Source organism: Neolamprologus multifasciatus, chromosome 6, assembly GCF_963576455.1.
Source record: "Neolamprologus multifasciatus chromosome 6, fNeoMul1.2, whole genome shotgun sequence".
Classification (NCBI taxonomy): domain Eukaryota; kingdom Metazoa; phylum Chordata; class Actinopteri; order Cichliformes; family Cichlidae; genus Neolamprologus; species Neolamprologus multifasciatus.
In genome coordinates, this window is record NC_140444.1 from 32726271 (window position 1) to 32745871 (window position 19601).

Sequence of the window (19601 nt, forward strand, 5' to 3'; positions counted from 1 at the left end):
TGGTCCCATCCAGACCCCCTTTTTCAGGGAAGGACTGTGTGGTTCAGAAAGACAATGCAAAACTGCAGCCATTGGAACGGTATGGCTTTGTAGTAGACGAGTTTGGGTGCTGACCTTTCATCAGCAATCAAGTGGCACATGATCAAACAAAACAGAACAAAGCAGACCCGAGCTGGAATCCTCCATCAGACAAGAATGGGACAATATTCGTCTGCCAGAAGTCCAGCTGCTCTCCTCAGTTTTCCAAAATTTAGGGTCTGCTGTCAAAAGAACAGATGCTACACAGTGGTGAACATGGCCCTGCCATCAAATCCAAATTGAGCTAAGATTTTCTAAAATGGTAATTATCTTTTTTCAGTTGAAACCGTTGATATTTTTTACTGTGTTCTATTGTGATAAAATATGGGTCTGTGACATTTCCAAATTCATTCATCTTTATTTACATCTTACACAGCGTCACAACTTTAAGTACTCGTGGTAGATAAAAAGCATCATAGGTCCACTTTAAAGCAAGTTATTACCAGCTTCAGTCCCAGCTGGTAGCTGGTTGTAATATCATAATGAAATCCCTAATAAGCCCTGCTGTACATGTTGTGTTTATATTCTAAACTGTCAATCCCTGAATAAACCTCTGGGCTGTGTGGAAATGACAACACAATGATGCAGTGTGACCGCTAGTTACATTAGTTGCTGCCATAACAACCATATAAGCAGACCGTTGAGGTCTTTAACGAAGGTCAGGACGTCAAAGCAACGAATTATTGAAGAACTCTTTGGGAAAATGAAAGCTGATGGGAATTAATCTGGAGATATACTGTCATTACAACTTAAACAGTACTTTATAAAGCATTCATTTATTCAGTTTAAAGGCCTTACAGTATATAATAACTCACAGCTCCACAAGCTCCCAGTCCATGAGATTCCCCTTTTGGTGCCTTTACATCTGAAAATAATTTTGTCAATCTGGATTACATGGATTCACTCACTCACCTTTGTCTTTTACAAATGACCAAACATCAATTTGGAGTGAAGTGACAACGTTTTCCCAGCATTTCATTGTCTTCAACTTCTGTTGAGAAGTTCATCCCCAGCACCTTTAGGTCACTTATATGTAGTAACATTACATTAACAGCATATTATAAGACGTCCCATCACGTCCCTAAATCTTTGTCCCTTTAAAAATCCATGTGTCAGCTTTGCTGGAAACTCCAGTGGGTCTCACTGCGGTCCCAGGCCTCCCTGCATGCTCTGGCCATCGCCGTGGTCGCTCCCCCACAGTCGGTAAAACTGACTGAAGTCCACGTAGGGTGGGACCCTGCCCGTCTCGTCAGGCTGCGCCGCTTGACTCCCTCTCTGGCGGAACAGGCTTCCATCTCCTGAGCTGGAGCTGGAGCTCTGCGTCTGGGTGTTGGTGGACTGCAGAGTGGCTGTGGGGCTCTGACTGCTGGGGAGCGTGGAGGAGCAGAAGGAGGAGGAGAAAGGTGGGTGGTTGGAGAGGATGAGGGAAGAGGAAGACACAGGTATGAGGGTTGGAATAGAGGAGGAAGAGGATGAGAAGCACCAAGAGGAGGGGAAGAGGTCCATGTCACGAGTGGAGAGACAAAGAAGAGAGGTGGATGAAGGGAGAGGCCGAGCAGGACGAGGCATGGTGGAAAGAGAAAGGAGGGAGGTGGAGGAGGGAAGGGGGGGAAGGGGCGAGAGGGGAAAAAGAGGGGAAAGAGGGAGTTCAATTATGGGCTGTAGGATGTTGACGGAAGCTTGGCTGGTAGTGGGGTGAAACGTGCTGCAGGAGCGGAAAACGGAGAGGCAAGGACAGAGTGAAGGACGCAGGATGGATATTGGCAAGTTGGGAACCAAGAGGAAGAGAAATATGGCTGTGAGTCAGACGGCGAGTGACAGACGGGAGCAGAGTGGAAATCATAGAGGAAGAAGAGCTGAAGAAACAACCTTGAAGGACGACGATGCAAAGGGAAGAATCAAAACGTGCACTTGCAGCAATCAAAGCAGCGGGAACGTTTAGGAAATGCGCTCGCACACAGAGAGCTCTTCATGCTCGCTCACTTTATAAAGCAGGCGGTTTTGAGCAAGTAGTCTGACAAGGTAAGTGCACACTTCAGGTATGCTAGGAGAGGCTGTCAATCATCCGTGCATTCCAGTAAGCACATACAGTGGGGCAAAAAAGTATTTAGTCAGCCACCGATTGTGCAAGTTCCCCCACTTAAAATGATGACAGAGGTCAGTAATTTGCACCAGAGGTACACTTCAACTGTGAGAGACAGAATGTGAAAAAAAAATCCATGAATTCACATGGTAGGATTTGTGAAGAATTTATTCGTAAATCAGGGTGGAAAATAAGTATTTGGTCAATAACAAAAATACAACTCAATACTTTGTAACATAACCTTTGTTGGCAATAACAGAGGTCAAACGTTTACTATAGGTCTTTACCAGGTTTGCACACAGAGTAGCTGGTATTTTGGCCCATTCCTCCATGCAGATCTTCTCAAGAGCAGTGATGTTTTGGGGCTGTCGCCGAGCAACACGGACTTTCAACTCCCGCCACAGATTTTCTATGGGGTTGAGGTCTGGAGACTGGCTAGGCCACTCCAGGACTTTCAAATGCTTCTTACGGAGCCACTCCTTTGTTGCCCGGGCGGTGTGTTTTGGATCATTGTCATGTTGGAAGACCCAGCCTCGTTTCATCTTCAAAGTTCTCACTGATGGAAGGAGGTTTTGGCTCAAAATCTCACGATACTTGGCCCCATTCATTCTGTCCTTAACACGGATCAGTCGTCCTGTCCCCTTGGCAGAAAAACAGCCCCATAGCATGATGTTTCCACCCCCATGCTTCACAGTAGGTATGGTGTTCTTGGGATGCAACTCAGTATTCTTCTTCCTCCAAACACGACGAGTTGAGTTTATACCAAAAAGTTCTACTTTGGTTTCATCTGACCACATGACATTCTCCCAATCCTCTGCTGTATCATCCATGTGCTCTCTGGCAAACTTCAGACGGGCCTGGACATGCACTGGCTTCAGCAGCGGAACACGTCTGGCACTGCGGGATTTGATTCCCTGCCGTTGTAGTGTGTTACTGATGGTGACCTTTGTTACTTTGGTCCCAGCTCTCTGCAGGTCATTCACCAGGTCCCCCCGTGTGGTTCTGGGATCTTTGCTCACCGTTCTCATGATCATTTTGACCCCACGGGATGAGATCTTGCGTGGAGCCCCAGATCGAGGGAGATTATCAGTGGTCTTGTATGTCTTCCATTTTCTGATGATTGCTCCCACAGTTGATTTTTTCACACCAAGCTGCTTGCCTATTGTAGATTCACTCTTCCCAGTCTGGTGCAGGTCTACAATTCTTTTCCTGGTGTCCTTCGAAAGCTCTTTGGTCTTGGCCATGGCGGAGTTTGGAGTCTGACTGGTTGAGGCTGTGGACAGGTGTCTTTTATACAGATGATGAGGTCAAACAGGTGCCATTCATACAGGTAACGAGTGGGGGACAGAAAAGCTTCTTACAGAAGACGTTACAAGTCTGTGAGAGCCAGGGATTTTCCTTGTTTGAGGTGACCAAATACTTATTTTCCACCCTGATTTACGAATAAATTCTTTACAAATCCTACCATGTGAATTCATGGATTTTTTTTTTAATTCTGTCTCTCACAGTTGAAGTGTACCTCTGGTGCAAATTACTGACCTCTGTCATCATTTTAAGTGGGGGAACTTGCACAATCGGTGGCTGACTAAATACTTTTTTGCCCCACTGTATATAATTGACAAAGCACAATTACCACCTACACACACAGCAAAAGAGTTTTACATGAGGAGAAAAAAGAACATTTTAGGGCAGAGTGCAGCTCTAAGTCATAAACGTCAATAACATGTATTGCCACTGTAAATGAGTTATAAATGGCTGTTGTTGACCTTGACTATAAATATGTCAGAATGAGTGTGCTGATAATGGATGACGGGATCCGAGAAGGTGCTAAGAAATGATGGACTAACGCATGAGGCCCAGAAGAAGGAGGAAACTGCTTCATCATGCTACGTTACAGTAAGGTGCAGGTTACAGGTATTTTGTTGGCTGATCAAGTCCACATAGATTGCTCTGGAACATAAATATAAGCATTAGGGCTGCACGATTAATCGTTAGAAAATCGCGATCTCGATTCATACTTATGTGCGATCTCATTTCCAAATGACAACGATTAAAAAAAAGAAAAGAAAAAAAAAGACGACGACGATTGTACCGCATTTTGATCCCGGACGTAATCTGCATGAAAACAAGCGCTCACTCTTCCTGCTCAACAAATGACAAGGGCGGAGCCTTATACCACGTGATACAGAACCTGTGCCGTGTGATGCTAAAATTGGCAGGGAAAAAACAACGGAGAGCACGTCAGGGCTGACGAGGAAGTGACAGGAGAAAATCCGTCCCGGTCAACCACCTAAACATCAATAACGGGAAACTTATACAGCGCTTCCCTATACACGTCGAACTCCCGCAGGCACAAAGAAATTACGGAGGCTATTACTTATCACCTGACCAAAGATATGGCTCCATCAACACTGTGCAAAACGAGGGATTTAGGAAAATGATCAACACCCTAGACAAACGCTACACAGTGCCGTCCCGCAACTATTTTTCTATTGTTGCACTACCTGCTCTATACACGCAGTGTCGAGCAACGGTGGAGACGGAATTTTAAGCAGTACAACATTTTGCAGCAACGACAAAATGTGAGATATTTGTTGTTTTTATGTTCAGTCTCAACTGTTACGAAGTTGATGTGCAGTTAATAAGCGCAATAAATATTTATACTGGAAAAAAAAATCGTGAGAGAATCGTGATCTCAATTCTAACCCAAAAAATTGTGATTCTCATTTTATGCAAAATCGTACAGCCCTAATAAGCATTATTATAAATTCTGTCTGTCAGTATTCCCAAATTGGTATGCAGTTCCAGCTGTTCCGCCTGACATGATCCAGATCTATATTCCTATAGTCTGTACCTGTATTCAGTCTCTCAGCAGTGCAACCCCTCTGCACAGGTGCAACACAACTCTTTTCCATCTGCATCTCATTCATCTCTGCTGCACAGCTTGTGCGGGACTGCTTGTCCCCATCAGCCAGCAGTGGCAGCAGGACTGAGGACATTTAAGCAGCTTTTGTTCTGCAACTCTCAATTTCTTGGAAAAAGTATTAACAGGCGCCCGCATTATCTCTATCTCTACACTGACATCTAAAAGAAAGAAAAGCAAAACAAAAGAAACAAGCTGTGGAATGAGGAAGTGGAGTTTTTATTGGCACTTGTTATCTTCTGAATTTCAAGTGAAATGAATTATGGCGTGCCATCCCAACAGCAGAGCAGCAGAGCGAAAGCCATGCTAACACATAAATAAGCATAGCAGTGCAGGAACACAAGGGTGTGTGAAAATAAGACCTAAAGACTCAAAATAAGTAGAGCACGTGAGGGAGGACTTTCTGCTTATTTAAAAGACAGCAAAAATAAACCTAACAGCAGGGGGTGAAGGGTGAAGGCAGAACAAAGCTTGCACAGAGGATCCGCCCCACAGCAGTGCAAACAAGGGAGCTAAAATTGAGCTTATGAAACAAAAACAGGGCAGAGGTGCGTCAAAGTGAAAAAGAGGCTAATTCAAAGTATGCCCAGCAGGGGAGAAGGAGTGAGGACCCAGAGCAGGCAGGGACTCAACACAATGCAGGCTTACCCAGGTGTCGGGGTGCCTTCCTCCAGGGTGGAGGCCGTGTTGGTTCCATTGGTCAGGGTGCTTTGCGAGGGCATGACCAGCGAGAGGGTGACACTGGTTTTACTGGTGCTCTGGCTGTTTGAGTAGGGCACAGACACGGGACAGATACGGCCGCCTGAAAGAAGAAGTAGAAGAAAGCTGAGTCCTGTATATTTGTGAGCCGCTAAATAATTTCAACAAGGACTTTAGAAAAGCAAAGGTCCTGGCTCTGGGAGTAAACCCGATATTCTTCTCAAAAGCCTGATTGTTTAGGCTCTATTTGATATTCTTTTTAACAGCTCTACTCAAGGATCAGATGTTATTTTCTGATTATTTTCCAGGAAACCGGTCTGAGTTTAAACTGGGTATCTGATAACTGTGATCCGATGCTTTGGGATCACACTGATACACTGCTCCCTCTTCTGATACAAATGGCAATGCACAATCGTCAAATATAAAAATTTTATCTGATCTTCGGTTAGAAATTTTATTTAACATTCAATGAACCTCCTAAGGACAAGAACAAGATGTCCGGCATCAACCTTGCACGGCGGCTGAAACCAGATCCCACCAAGGAATGCCTGCAGAAGCACAGGAAGGACAAGCCAAGTGCACAAACACAAACAAGCACCCTAGATAGTCTTGCTTCAAAGAGACTGGCCTGGGGCATGAGCCACTTCATACCACCCCATGATGTTGCTTTTCAAACACATGAGGGTGAAGTAAACAGAAGTTAATATGTTTATAGCAACAAAGACAGACACCCGCACGGGAAAGCGGCAGACAACCAGGGAAGAAAACCGGAGATATTTGAACTGAAACATTAAAATGGAATAATAATGTTTGCAAACACATGCACTGACATCACGATGCATCCATTATTGTTCCTTGTATGGGGAATCTTCTTCAGCTATATTGTGACGACAATTAAAACAACTGTTTGCTCAACAACATGCAAAGTCCTTCGCCTGACACTTGTGCCTGAAGTCACGAGCCTTTTTTTAACGGTTCAGTATGAATAATGCATTCTAATGTGACTAACTCGCTAAAGTTTTAAATGAGGGAACTGTGTTGGTGTAGCTACAGCAGAACGCCGCTTCTTAGACGTGCTTTCCTTGAGATATGAATCAATGCCTAAATGCCAGATCCTACCCTGCGTGGGCGTGAGCGCTGCATCAGCCAGTGGGTAGTTGAGCGTGCGGATGAGCAGGGTCATGTCTTCGTGTCGAGAGCAGTAAGTCGCCCTCTGACGGCCGGAAACGAACACATCGTGGTGAAGCCGCTTGACCCGATCGACCACAGACTGAGCCACCGCCTCCAGACTGGTCTGCTGGGCTAGCTCTGCTGCTACCATGGCAACAATTTCCTACAATAGACAGTGGGGTCAGAGAAAGAAAAGGTTAATGTAAGAGTGGAAGAAGTAAGGACAAGGATTAAACCTAAGGACAGAAAAAGGAGCCTAGGAGAATAAAGGACACAGAAATAGACTCAAACTAGGCAAGAAAACAAAACTCGAAAGAAAAAAATATTAGTGTAAGTAAGGAAGAAGAGGAAGGAATGACAATAAATGAGGTGAAAGTAGCTTATCAGAATGAATCTGCTAACCTGATTAGCCTGTTCGGGACCATGGGCGGACTCGAGGGCATTTATCAGTCCCTCTGACATCAGCAACAAGAAGCCTGTGACGCTTTCCAAAGACTGGCCGCCATGAATCTCTGGCTCCGCAACAACTGGCTTTGACTTGGCCGCGCTGTCGTAGGAGACGGACAGATATGTCAGCACTTAAATTAATATTAGACACATAAAAGGAAAGACGGTACGGGTCAAGTCTGCTAGATATGCTGGGGGAAGGCGACAGAGGGAGAACCCAGGATGAAAAGCAGACATAAGAGCCCCTGACCTCCATATAATAAACTAATCTTATAGATCCAAAGAAGCGCTTACATTGTTCACATCACATTTCCTGCACTCCCTTTGATGCTACAAAGGAGGAAATTCTATACAGACTCTATTATGTGTTTTATTGAGGATCATAATTGGAATGACTCAAGGTTTTTTTTTATTCAGTTGGCCTTGATAACAATAGGAAGAGAGAGGTGTGAGACAGAAGAGAGCACGGGGCCCCCGGATAACAGAATTTCATACAATACAATACAGTTTTATTTATACAGCACATTTAAAACCTGAAGGCACCAAAGTGCTTCACAGTAATATGGAAAATCAACATAAGTCAATAACAGGGTACAGATCAGGCACTAGCACAGACAGGATAGAGGCACTAACAGACCAGAAGAGTTAGATAAATACAAAATCCACTAAGAAGACAAAAACAGCAGTAAAATTAATAATAAAATAATAAATTTAATGACATTTAATAAAAAATTTAAACGATTTAAAAGTTTAAAGTTTAAAAGATTTAAAAGGGTATTAACTGGTCATGATAGATATGCTTTCAATCTTGATTTAAAGGATTGGATAGAGTCCAAGGCTCGAATAGAAGCAGCGAGGTTATTCCAAAGGTTGGGTGCAGCTGAAGCAAAGGCACGCCTCTGGTCTTCAGTCTAAACTTAGGTTGGGCCAGGAGTAATTGACCTGATGATCTTAATGGCCGACAAGGAGTGTACAGGAGGTCAGTGAGGTAGCTGGGCACAATGTTATTCGGGATTTTAAAAGTGAGTAGCAAGATTTTAAACTCAATGCGATATTTGATTGGTAACCAGTGTAGATCAACAAGAGCTGGAGTAATAGGGTCAAATTTTCTAGTTCCAGTAAGAAGGCGAGCCGCAGCATTCTGAACGAGTTGCAGCCTTCGAAGAGAGAAGGCTTGGAGACCACAGTAGAGAGAATTACAATAATCTAACCTGGAGGTCACAAAAGCGTGGATTAGTTTTTCCAGGTCCCTGTGTGGTATATAATGCTTAGCTTTAGAGATGTGGCGCAGTTGGAAAAAAACCCAAAACAGATTTAACTACCGATGACACTTGCTTATCGAACTTAAAGGAGCTATCCAAATAGACACCCAGGTTACGTATAGAATCAGAGAGAGAGTTAGCTAGGGGCCCCAGCAGGGCAACAAGCTGGTCTTGAGGAATATGGTTGTCGAACACCATAACTTCAGTTTTTTTCTCATTTAAAATGAGAGAATTATCTGACAGCTAATCTTTGACCTCTCTCAGGCAATCATACAGGGAGTTTAGTGATGCTGACAAATCATCAGTCAGTTGACAATAGATTTGAATGTCATCAGCGTAAAAGTGATAAGAAATATTATATTTTTCAAATATGAAGCCTAAGGATAGCATATACAAAGAGAATAATAAAGGGCCCAATACAGACCCCTGGGGCACACCACAGCAGAGAGGGGCAACAGAGGAAGAGTATCCTCCCATCACAACAGAGAAGGATCTATCTCTGAGGTAAGAATTAAACCAGTTAAGGGCAGAACCCTTGATGCCTACAACATGCTCTCTAGCCTCCTCAAGAGAATATTATGATCAACCATGTCAAAGGCTGAAGACAGATCCAATAAAACTAAAACGGCAGGGCGACCAGAGTCAGCAAATACAAGAAGATCATTATAGACTCTTAGCACGGTCGTTTCCGTGCTATGGTGTGGCTTAAAGCCAGACTGGTACAGTGGGGCAAAAAAGTATTTAGTCAGCCACCGATTGTGCAAGTTCCCCCACTTAAAATGATGACAGAGGTCAGTAATTTGCACCAGAGGTACACTTCAACTGTGAGAGACAGAATGTGAAAAAAAAATCCATGAATTCACATGGTAGGATTTGTAAAGAATTTATTCGTAAATCAGGGTGGAAAATAAGTATTTGGTCACCTCAAACAAGGAAAATCCCTGGCTCTCACAGACCTGTAACGTCTTCTGTAAGAAGCTTTTCTGTCCCCCACTCGTTACCTGTATGAATGGCACCTGTTTGACCTCATCATCTGTATAAAAGACACCTGTCCACAGCCTCAACCAGTCAGACTCCAAACTCCGCCATGGCCAAGACCAAAGAGCTTTCGAAGGACACCAGGAAAAGAATTGTAGACCTGCACCAGACTGGGAAGAGTGAATCTACAATAGGCAAGCAGCTTGGTGTGAAAAAATCAACTGTGGGAGCAATCATCAGAAAATGGAAGACATACAAGACCACTGATAATCTCCCTCGATCTGGGGCTCCACGCAAGATCTCATCCCGTGGGGTCAAAATGATCATGAGAACGGTGAGCAAAGATCCCAGAACCACACGGGGGGACCTGGTGAATGACCTGCAGAGAGCTGGGACCAAAGTAACAAAGGTCACCATCAGTAACACACTACAACGGCAGGGAATCAAATCCCGCAGTGCCAGACGTGTTCCGCTGCTGAAGCCAGTGCATGTCCAGGCCCGTCTGAAGTTTGCCAGAGAGCACATGGATGATACAGCAGAGGATTGGGAGAATGTCATGTGGTCAGATGAAACCAAAGTAGAACTTTTTGGTATAAACTCAACTCGTCGTGTTTGGAGGAAGAAGAATACTGAGTTGCATCCCAAGAACACCATACCTACTGTGAAGCATGGGGGTGGAAACATCATGCTATGGGGCTGTTTTTCTGCCAAGGGGACAGGACGACTGATCTGTGTTAAGGACAGAATGAATGGGGCCAAGTATCGTGAGATTTTGAGCCAAAACCTCCTTCCATCAGTGAGAACTTTGAAGATGAAACGAGGCTGGGTCTTCCAACATGACAATGATCCAAAACACACCGCCCGGGCAACAAAGGAGTGGCTCCGTAAGAAGCATCTGAAAGTCCTGGAGTGGCCTAGCCAGTCTCCAGACCTCAACCCCATAGAAAATCTGTGGCGGGAGTTGAAAGTCCGTGTTGCTCGGCGACAGCCCCAAAACATCACTGCTCTTGAGAAGATCTGCATGGAGGAATGGGCCAAAATACCAGCTACTGTGTGTGCAAACCTGGTAAAGACCTATAGTAAACGTTTGACCTCTGTTATTGCCAACAAAGGTTATGTTACAAAGTATTGAGTTGTATTTTTGTTATTGACCAAATACTTATTTTCCACCCTGATTTACGAATAAATTCTTTACAAATCCTACCATGTGAATTCATGGATTTTTTTTTTTCACATTCTGTCTCTCACAGTTGAAGTGTACCTCTGGTGCAAATTACTGACCTCTGTCATCATTTTAAGTGGGGGAACTTGCACAATCGGTGGCTGACTAAATACTTTTTTGCCTCACTGTATTTGTCAATAATATTATTTGCAAATAAGTAAGCCTGTATTTGGAGAAAGACGGCTTTCTCTAGAACTTTTGATAAAAACGGAATTTTCGAGATTGGCCTATAATTGGCAGCGTCTTTCTGATCAAAATTACTTTTTTCCAGAACAGGCTGCACTACCGCATGTTTAAAGGCAGTCGGGACACAGCCCAATAACAATGATAAATTCATTAAAAATAAGATGCAAAGCTCAATTCTCAATTCCTTCCTTGATAATTCAGGATGGAAGGATATCATGCACAGAATTTGAGTTTCTCAATTGTTCAATTATTCCCTTAAGAGGTGGGAGTGATAACAGCTCAAAGTACGAAAAGGTGGACATACATCCTAAAACCGGAACAGGGTTCAACACAGGAGAGTGAGCGTGTGAAGCCTTCAGTAATAAAACTTTTCCACTAAAATGAATAAGAAATTGCTAACAGAGCCCGAGAGGCCGAGCTCGAAGAGTCTGGACAGGGATTTATCACTGAATTAAAAATTTTGAATAACATTCGGGGGTTGTGGCTATTAGTCGCAATAATATCTGATAGGAAAGCTGCTTTAGCTGCCTTTGCGGAGTTCTGGTATAGAAAGCGGCTCCTACAAAGAATGTCATAGGATATCTGAAGCCTTTTTTCCACCTCCTTTCAGATTGACGGCAGACACGACGTAAGGCTCGTATAGTGTCATTTAGCCATGGTTGATGAGAAGTTCTGGGACGTTTCATCTTTATAGGGGCCACAGTATCTAAGATGGAACAACAGAAGGATAACATAGCGTTGGCAAAATCATCAACCAATGGAAGTGTGTAACAGTTAGTATCAGTGAAATCTGGATCAAAAAAGTTTAAAAAGGCCGTAATGAAGTTAGCCACAGTCTCGGAGTTAATGATACGTACAGGGCAATGACAGCCTTTAGAATTTAAATCAATTGCACATAGCTCAACATCAAACATGACCACAAAATGGTCAGAAATACCAGCATGATCAATGTCCATAGTTCAAATATCCAAAGCATATGAGAGGACCAAATCCAAGGTATGGCCTTTAAGATGAGTTGGTTTCCTGACCCACTGTGTAAGGTTAAAAGAGTCAATTAGGGCAAGGAAATCCTTGGCTAGGGGGTCATCAGCACAACAAATATGTATGTTAAAATCTCCAGTAATAAGAGCTTGGTCATAACTTAATAAAAATGAACCTAAGAAGTCAGCAAATTCACAAATAAAAGACATATTATATTTAGGTGCTCGATAAATCACAGCACATAAAATCGTTGGGGGTCCAGCAAGCTCCAATAGTTGAACCTCAAAACTAGAATAAGTAGGAGAGGGCAGTTGCTGAACTTTAAGTTTGTTTTTAAAAACAGAGGCCACGCCTCCACCTCTTTCCGAGGGTCTCGGTGAACTGAAGGTAAGGAAGAGGCCGGAACACAATCTGATCTGATAATAATAAGTTATACAGAAGTACCACCGTGCAGTTATATGCCGCCACCAGCTGGTGAAGCTGCGCTTTACATCTACAATCACGAGATTGTAGATGTAAATCACGAGATTTATTCAATGTAGTCCACCTCCAAACCAGAGGTCACAGGATAGAGGATGTAGTCTGCCTGAGATAAATGCGATTTCTCACATAAAATTATCAAACTAAAATGAAATGGTGTGTTGGTCCTACGCAGACCTGCACACAGCTTTCTGACCATCTCAGTATCTGAGCTGAGTTCTGGACACAGACGAAGCCTCTGTTTGTGAAGCAGTGCTGACACAGAGCGCCTGACAGGTATTTTTTGTAGGGGTGAATAAAGCTATTAAAATATCTCTGGTGTTTCAGTTCTCAAGCTGGTGGACGTGTAATGAATATTGACTGTCTGCCTTGAAAGGTGAAGCAACAGCTCTAAGTTGTTAAGTTTGCAAAAATAAGGTGATCTAAAGCATAATGATCACTGCTGTACATAACGGAAACTGACACCATGTGAGATGTCAACAAGGGACTCAAGAAAAAACAAAACAAACAAACAAATGTAGATACCAGCCCCTTCATCAGTTACACCTTGCTACTACTGAGCTGGAACTCCCTTTTTTCCTTCAGAAGCGCCTTAATTCTTCATGGTTGTAAACATTCCTCACAGGTTTTGCAGCGCGTCCTTGATGTAAATCCCTCATTTAAACATCCCAAAGATGCTATTCAGCATTGAGATCCGGAGACCGTGGAGGCCATTCGAGTACAGGACACTTATCATTGAGGTAAAGAAACCAGTTTAAGATGATCTGCACTTGACAACGACTGTGGCTTTTAAACAATCCTCCACTGGTAGAGAGGAGGTAGAGAGGAGGACTGTTACAGGATGGATCCATGCTTTAATGTATACCAAACTTTGACCCTACATCTGAATGGCACAGCAGAAATCGAGGCATCTGTGTGAATTGTAGCCTCTTTCTGTTCACAGATGAGAGGAGTGTTGTGCGTTCAGAGACGCTCTTTAGCCTAACTCTGCTATAACAATTGAGCCTTTCAGTTAGCTCGAAGCAGACTGGTCCTTCTTCTCTGACCTCTGCATCAACAAATCATTTTCACTGTCACTCACTGCACATCTTCTGGTTTTCAGACCATTCTCTGTAAACCCTACGGATGGCCATGTGGGGAAAATCCCAGTAGATCAACAGTTTCTGAAATAGTCAGACCAACAACCAAATCACATTCAAAGTCACTTAAATCACTTTTCTTCCCCATTCTGAGGATCTGTTTGGACTTCAGCAGGTAGACTTGACCATGTCTACATGCATAAACACATCAAGTTGATTGGCTCATTAGAGATTTGCATTAACGAGCAGATGAACAGATGTAACTAATGAAGTGGCCAATGAGTGCAAATTCCCAGTTTAAAAAAAACATCAAAAGAACCACCAATAAACAGCTCTAAAATCAGGATGCCACACACACACGCAAACACACGCGCGCACACACACACACAGCAGGCACCCAAGATCAGCCTCACTGCTTCACTATTATACCACTGGAAATATGTCCTTAAATATGTCCAAAAGTGGATTTTTGGAGGTTGTGCTGACCTCGGTCTTTTACCGGAAAACTGTGAATCCAAGCCGACGCTTATGACACATTTAATGAAATTCCCTCCAGGCGTTCTTCAGCTATTGTGTGCATAAAAACTGGGCGGATGTTGTGGCTTTGATCTTTTAAACACTAAAATCTAAAGTAGTTAATCATGAATCACAGTGAATAGATGTAGCAAATTTAACAGGAACTTCCACAGTCAGACAGAAAGAGCTGTTGCTATCACGGCACACAAAGAAGGTACGACACCTTAAAAAGTTCCAGTATCTGGTCGACTTCCTTTTGAAGCACAAAGTCTTTTTTTTTTTCACTGCCTGAGGGGTTTGAGAAGATCGATGCTACTGTCCCGCTGCACAAATTCAAACTCTATCCAAAAGCTAAGCTTAACACAAAGACTGGCAGCAGTAGGAAATGACTCACACATTTCTTGAAAGCTTGAATGCTAAAACCTCTAAATGTTCGAATTTGTATAGTGTTGCCCCCTTTTTCACATGCAACATAGAACAGGAAATGGTCCATTAGTCACTGAATAATCTCATGTGGGCACAATCGAACAAAACACAGACTTTGGAAACGACAACAAGCAGGTTAAAATAGACGCACCACGCTTACTAAATCCAAGTTACTGTCTCTCAGTGACCTCATGCAGAGCCAAGAGTTGAAAAACTGGTGAAAACGGAGCATTTAGAGCAGTCTGAGGGATTACTTTTTTATACACTTTGCTCAGGACTGCAGTGCCAGCTGAAAAGGTTAGAACTGGTCACATGGTGACAGGTCAAACTTCACTGTTTTTGTTGATTGTGTACCACGTCTTATCTTGTGATACTGGATATTTCTTCTAATCTTTCATCATAACCTCAAAACACAGGAACACAAGCTAAGCAGATGAAGAATGAGAATGGAGGAAGACAAAGAGAAGAAAACAAGTGACACAGATAGTTGAATACTTCTAGACAGCCTGGTGTTTTAGTGTATCCTTTTCAAGTTTTTGCATTTGACAAATTGAAAGAAAGAAAACGAATATTTTGTGTTTTTTCGACATCACCTGAGCAGGTCAATCTCGTTGTAGTTAAATTTGACTCGGTAGTCTCCAAGCCTTCTGCTGCTGCTCTGGCCCGCTATCTGGCCCGCTTGTCTTATCCGAGATGAATCCAATCCTGCAGGAGATGAGGGAAAACGGACACATGGATGGTGAAAGCTTATAGGAGATGATTTTAAGAGAGAGGAAAGTTTAGCAGAAGAGGTGAAGGGGAGGATGGAGCAAAAGCACACAACTGATAAGCAGAAGCAGAGGTGGGGACGGGAAGGGAGAGGGGTGCATCTGTGTGTTTGAGCCTGGATGAAAATGCGAGGGTGGGAGGTCACCTCGGTCTGGGTAAATGGAACGACTGTCATTTTTTCCAATCATTAAGAGAAGGGCCTGAACAATGGAATAATAATGTGAATCCCAGCAAGAGACAAGAGAACAAAGCGAGGCAGAGAGCTCGGTCTGCTCTAATGATGTGCTGTGAAACGGCAAAAACACCCCCACACACAACAAAAACACACAAAAATGCGTCTGTTTCCCCATTTCATCCATTACAGGCCAGGCTGCACCTACTGCTCTATTGGCAAAGCTAATTACGATGTATGCATTTTCTGTTATATACACAACCCTCATTACTGGACCATTAGCCTGCTCTGTCCACCACGGATGAGCAACTGTGTGCTTTCTCTAATGGCTGTGTCGGTGCTGAGCGTTATATCAAGCACAACATGCAGGGAATGTAAGACGAGGTGTGTCTGACACTGTCAATCCAAAACCCTCCAATAGTAATGTGCCAAAAATCTATTTCTGTCCATCAGTCAGAACCAAGAAGAGTTCAAAAGAAATGACAAGATCCCCTGACTGTATCTGAAAAGTACTTAAACTCTGAGTGATAAGTTCATCATTTATACACCCACACCGAGTAGCGCTCCAGATTTATTTTCCCCATCTAATAAACACCAGTAAACTGAGAGCTATAGTTTTCATGAGAACAGCTAGAGATGCTCGTCTCTCTTTTCCTATTGGCTACTGCTGTGCATTTTTCTTCTACTCAGAGTGCTGTGTTTAGAGGAAGACCCAAAGAACATCCATACAGTCAAGCACAGAGGTGGAAACATTATGGTATGAGGTACAGGAAGACTTCAGTGCACCAAGGGGTCAAACAAAGAAAAATCTTGACGAGAACCTCCTTCGCTTAACCAGAACAAAAGTGAAGATGTGTCTTCCAGCATGACAATGACCAGAGGGTAGATAAGGAGTAGATAAAGAAAGCATTAAGGTTATGTAGTGGTTAGCCAGTCTCCTCAGTCCTATAATAAATCTGTGGAGGGAGATGAAGCTTCCAGTTGTGAAGCAGCAGCCAAGAAACCTAAAAGATTTAGAGATTCTCTGTAAAGACGAGTGGTTCAAAATCCCTCCTAAGATGTGTGAAAACCTGTTGACCAACTACAATTTTTTTTTTATTGCTGTGCTTAGAAACAAGGTTTTTTCCATCAAGCACTAAGTCATGTATTGCTCTAAATAAAACTCAAATTAAAAAAGCATCAGCATCAAATAATGATTTTTCTCCACTATGCCACAGATAATGTGTCTCACCCAGTGCAGCCAGTCTCTGCAGCTCATCCTCGTTGTCAGTACTGTGCGGTCGGCCGATCTGAAGCACCTGGTTCTGGCCGTCACTGCTGGACTTGCACAGCAGGACTCGGTTCGTCCCTGGAACCAAAGGAAAACATGTTTGAAGGTAACTTGAAATCAACAACAGGTAAAACTGTTAGTTGAGTCGGTTGAAGTAGATACACTAAACTGTATAGATGATCTGCTTTCCCAAGCAGAAGAAGACAAATTTTTCAATCACAGCTGCAGTTAGTAATACAAGTGACTGCATTTCACTCTGATGTGTCGAGGTATAAAGTATGTTTGATCAGTGGATCAGCTTACAGTGAACTGGAACACAGCAAACATTAACAGTATTAGTTGCTCCTATGTTGTTGTTTTTTTTGCTTAAAGACATTTAAATGTTATGCAAATATTAAGGCTCTACTGGATCATGAAATTGAAAGCAGCCATTATTGTTATACTTTACCCTGTGTTCAACAAGTCTAAATATCTGCTATTAACAAGGCCCCATTGCGCCCCCGATGTTTTCACTCAAGCTCTCAGCTAAGAGCTGATTCACCTCCAGGCCTTTTTCGACTTTAGTCGTTGTGGTTACTGGGCTGAATCATATTGAAAACTACTTTCAGTGTTTCTTGTCAAACCAAACTTTGAATGGTTGTATGTGTTACTTTTACAAGGAGAACAGCACCACACACGATCAATACTTTATATATATATATACATATATATATATATATATTATTTTTTACTATCTGTAAAAAGCACTTATGTGTTTTCATTACTCACCAAAGCTAATGCTGACTTAATTCCTGTTAAATTTTAATTAATTGTACTCAGCGTTGGCTCCAAACTAATGAACATCTGGTCGACAAACTAGTTTTTTTTAAAAGTTGTAGAGGTAAGTCATCAAATGGTAAAATAAGCTGTAATGACCAAAAGCATCTTTGTAAGCATAATGAGGTAAAATTGGGCCTTTTAGCATACTGTTTTTTCCGCACTATAAGGCGCACTTAAAGTCCTTTAATTTTCTCAAAAATCGACAGTGCGCCTTATGTATGAATTCTGGTTGTGCTTACTGACCTCAAACCGATTTTATGTGGCGCTCAAAAATCTGTCAAAAATGTTTTAGTACGACTTTGGTAAGCAAGAAGCCGCACCGCTTGATGGATTGTCGGAGCATTACGGCTACTGTAGTCGGGAGCCTCGTGGAGTAATGTGGGTCTAAAACTCAGACTGCTTCAGGTCCCAAAGTCAAACGAACACTGCGGCACACTGTGAGTTAAAAACTGTCTAAATTCTTTCATCTTTAATAAAATCATCAGCGTTGCTGCTTTACCAGGTGTAAAAACTAAGTTTAACATCCAGGCATCCATGAAAACAGAATATATTAAATTTAACAGAGTTAGACATCAGAAGGAAGTTAGCTCGCTAGTTTCCACCTAAACATGATATAGCATGTTCTGACTGAGAGATTTCTGAAAAATTAAAACATACGGCTCTGTTATCACTTCCAACATAAATGAAGACAAAACTAAACAGCAGTGACGTTTGTAGGGTTACTGAAGTTGGACTAGCTGGTATGTAATGATGTGCTACGTGATCGCTAGCGACACAGCTATGTTAGCATAACATAAACACAGTGAAGCTGGAGGATGAACGCTAACTTTTTTCCACTCGATAAAAGTTGACACGAGGGTTCCCGATGGTTAGGGACAAATGCAATCACATGGCAGGATGCTGTAAACGGACCAAACTTCAGTCAGGAGAACAACTGAGATAATCCATCCACAATACGAGGTTAGTCATTAATATACTGCAACAACATGGGAATAGAGCAGCTGCAAGAGAATACAACATTAATGAATTAATGGTATGGAAGTGGAGGAAGCGAGAAGATTGAGTTGAGTAAAGTTTGACTTATCTGACTGTTTTGTTTTGCTTAATGTGACTTATAATCTGGTGCGTCTTATGGTCCAAAAATACGGTACAAGTCAAAGGAGCTGCACAGTTTTTGGCACATCTGTATTTTCTTTATTCTTCAGCCCTGCTGGTTGCTCTTTGGTGTAGCCTTTTTAAAAAAAAAGACCACAGAGCTAACATGTCTCTTTTAGCATCAAACACAAAGGATTGCTTTTAAAATATTATATACATGTCAATAAACAGGTGCCATAAGCTGCAACTTCCATATAAAAGTTTATATAAAAAAGTTTTATGAAATAAAAACAAGACAAAAAATGTTAATTAAAAAAAAAATACTGTCTCATCTTTCTCAGCCCCTATCCATATTCATGAGACATTTGGGCTTCTAATTTTTGCACGCATTAATCATGCAGAGGCTTTGATGTTGCTCTGAGGTTACTCACAGGTCCGACTCTCCACCAATTAACGAGCTAAGACGCTGTGGTACTTTTAAAAAGCTAAATATTAATTATTTGCCTCTACAACCACACAAAAGCTGAGCAGGGAGAGATCAATGATTAATTCACTTTTATATTAATAGTTTGGGGCTGCTGAGCCGAAGCACGGTGCAGTTCCACGCTGCCCCCGCCTCCGGCCAAATCTTATGTTCGGCTGTGTGTGTGTGTGGGTGTATGTGTGCGTTATTCATATAATCTGCACAAAAGGGCATCCAGATCAGCCACAATACACAGTGAGGGGTCCGTGTCACCTTCTGTGTTAATCAGGTAGTGTTGGGTTTAAATCTGATGTGATAGTCAGGAAAACACACGTCTGTTAATCTGTAAAGAGCAGCCAACCATTTCTGATATTGAGCGTGTACATATCGGCGCCCTTCCCCCTTTCTCCAAACACTCCAACTTGCAGCTCAAACTGTGACTCACATGACCTTAACTGTCAAACTGCGTTTCACATCAACACAC

At 42.6% G+C, this 19601-nt stretch overlaps 1 protein-coding gene across 4 annotated transcripts in view; it reads right to left on the reverse strand.

Annotated features, from left to right (window-relative positions):
* Positions 1–416: 416 nt before the first annotated feature.
* Positions 417–19601, reverse strand: part of tab1 (TGF-beta activated kinase 1/MAP3K7 binding protein 1) — a 30194-nt gene continuing 11009 nt past the window's right edge. For 2 of the 4 annotated variants that reach the window (XM_085162129.1, XM_085162130.1), the window contains exons 6-11: positions 16702–16818; positions 15124–15235; positions 7356–7500; positions 6903–7116; positions 5733–5886; positions 417–1441 (exon numbers count right to left, since the gene is read on the reverse strand). In XM_085162129.1, the coding sequence (XP_085018255.1) occupies positions 1219–1441; positions 5733–5886; positions 6903–7116; positions 7356–7500; positions 15124–15235; positions 16702–16818 (965 nt within the window). In that variant the 3' untranslated portion in view covers positions 417–1218. Of the gene's footprint in view, positions 1445–5732; positions 5887–6902; positions 7117–7355; positions 7501–15123; positions 15236–16701; positions 16819–19601 lie in introns of all 4 variants that reach the window. The other 2 variants (XM_085162127.1, XM_085162128.1) reach the window with 1 other exon arrangement.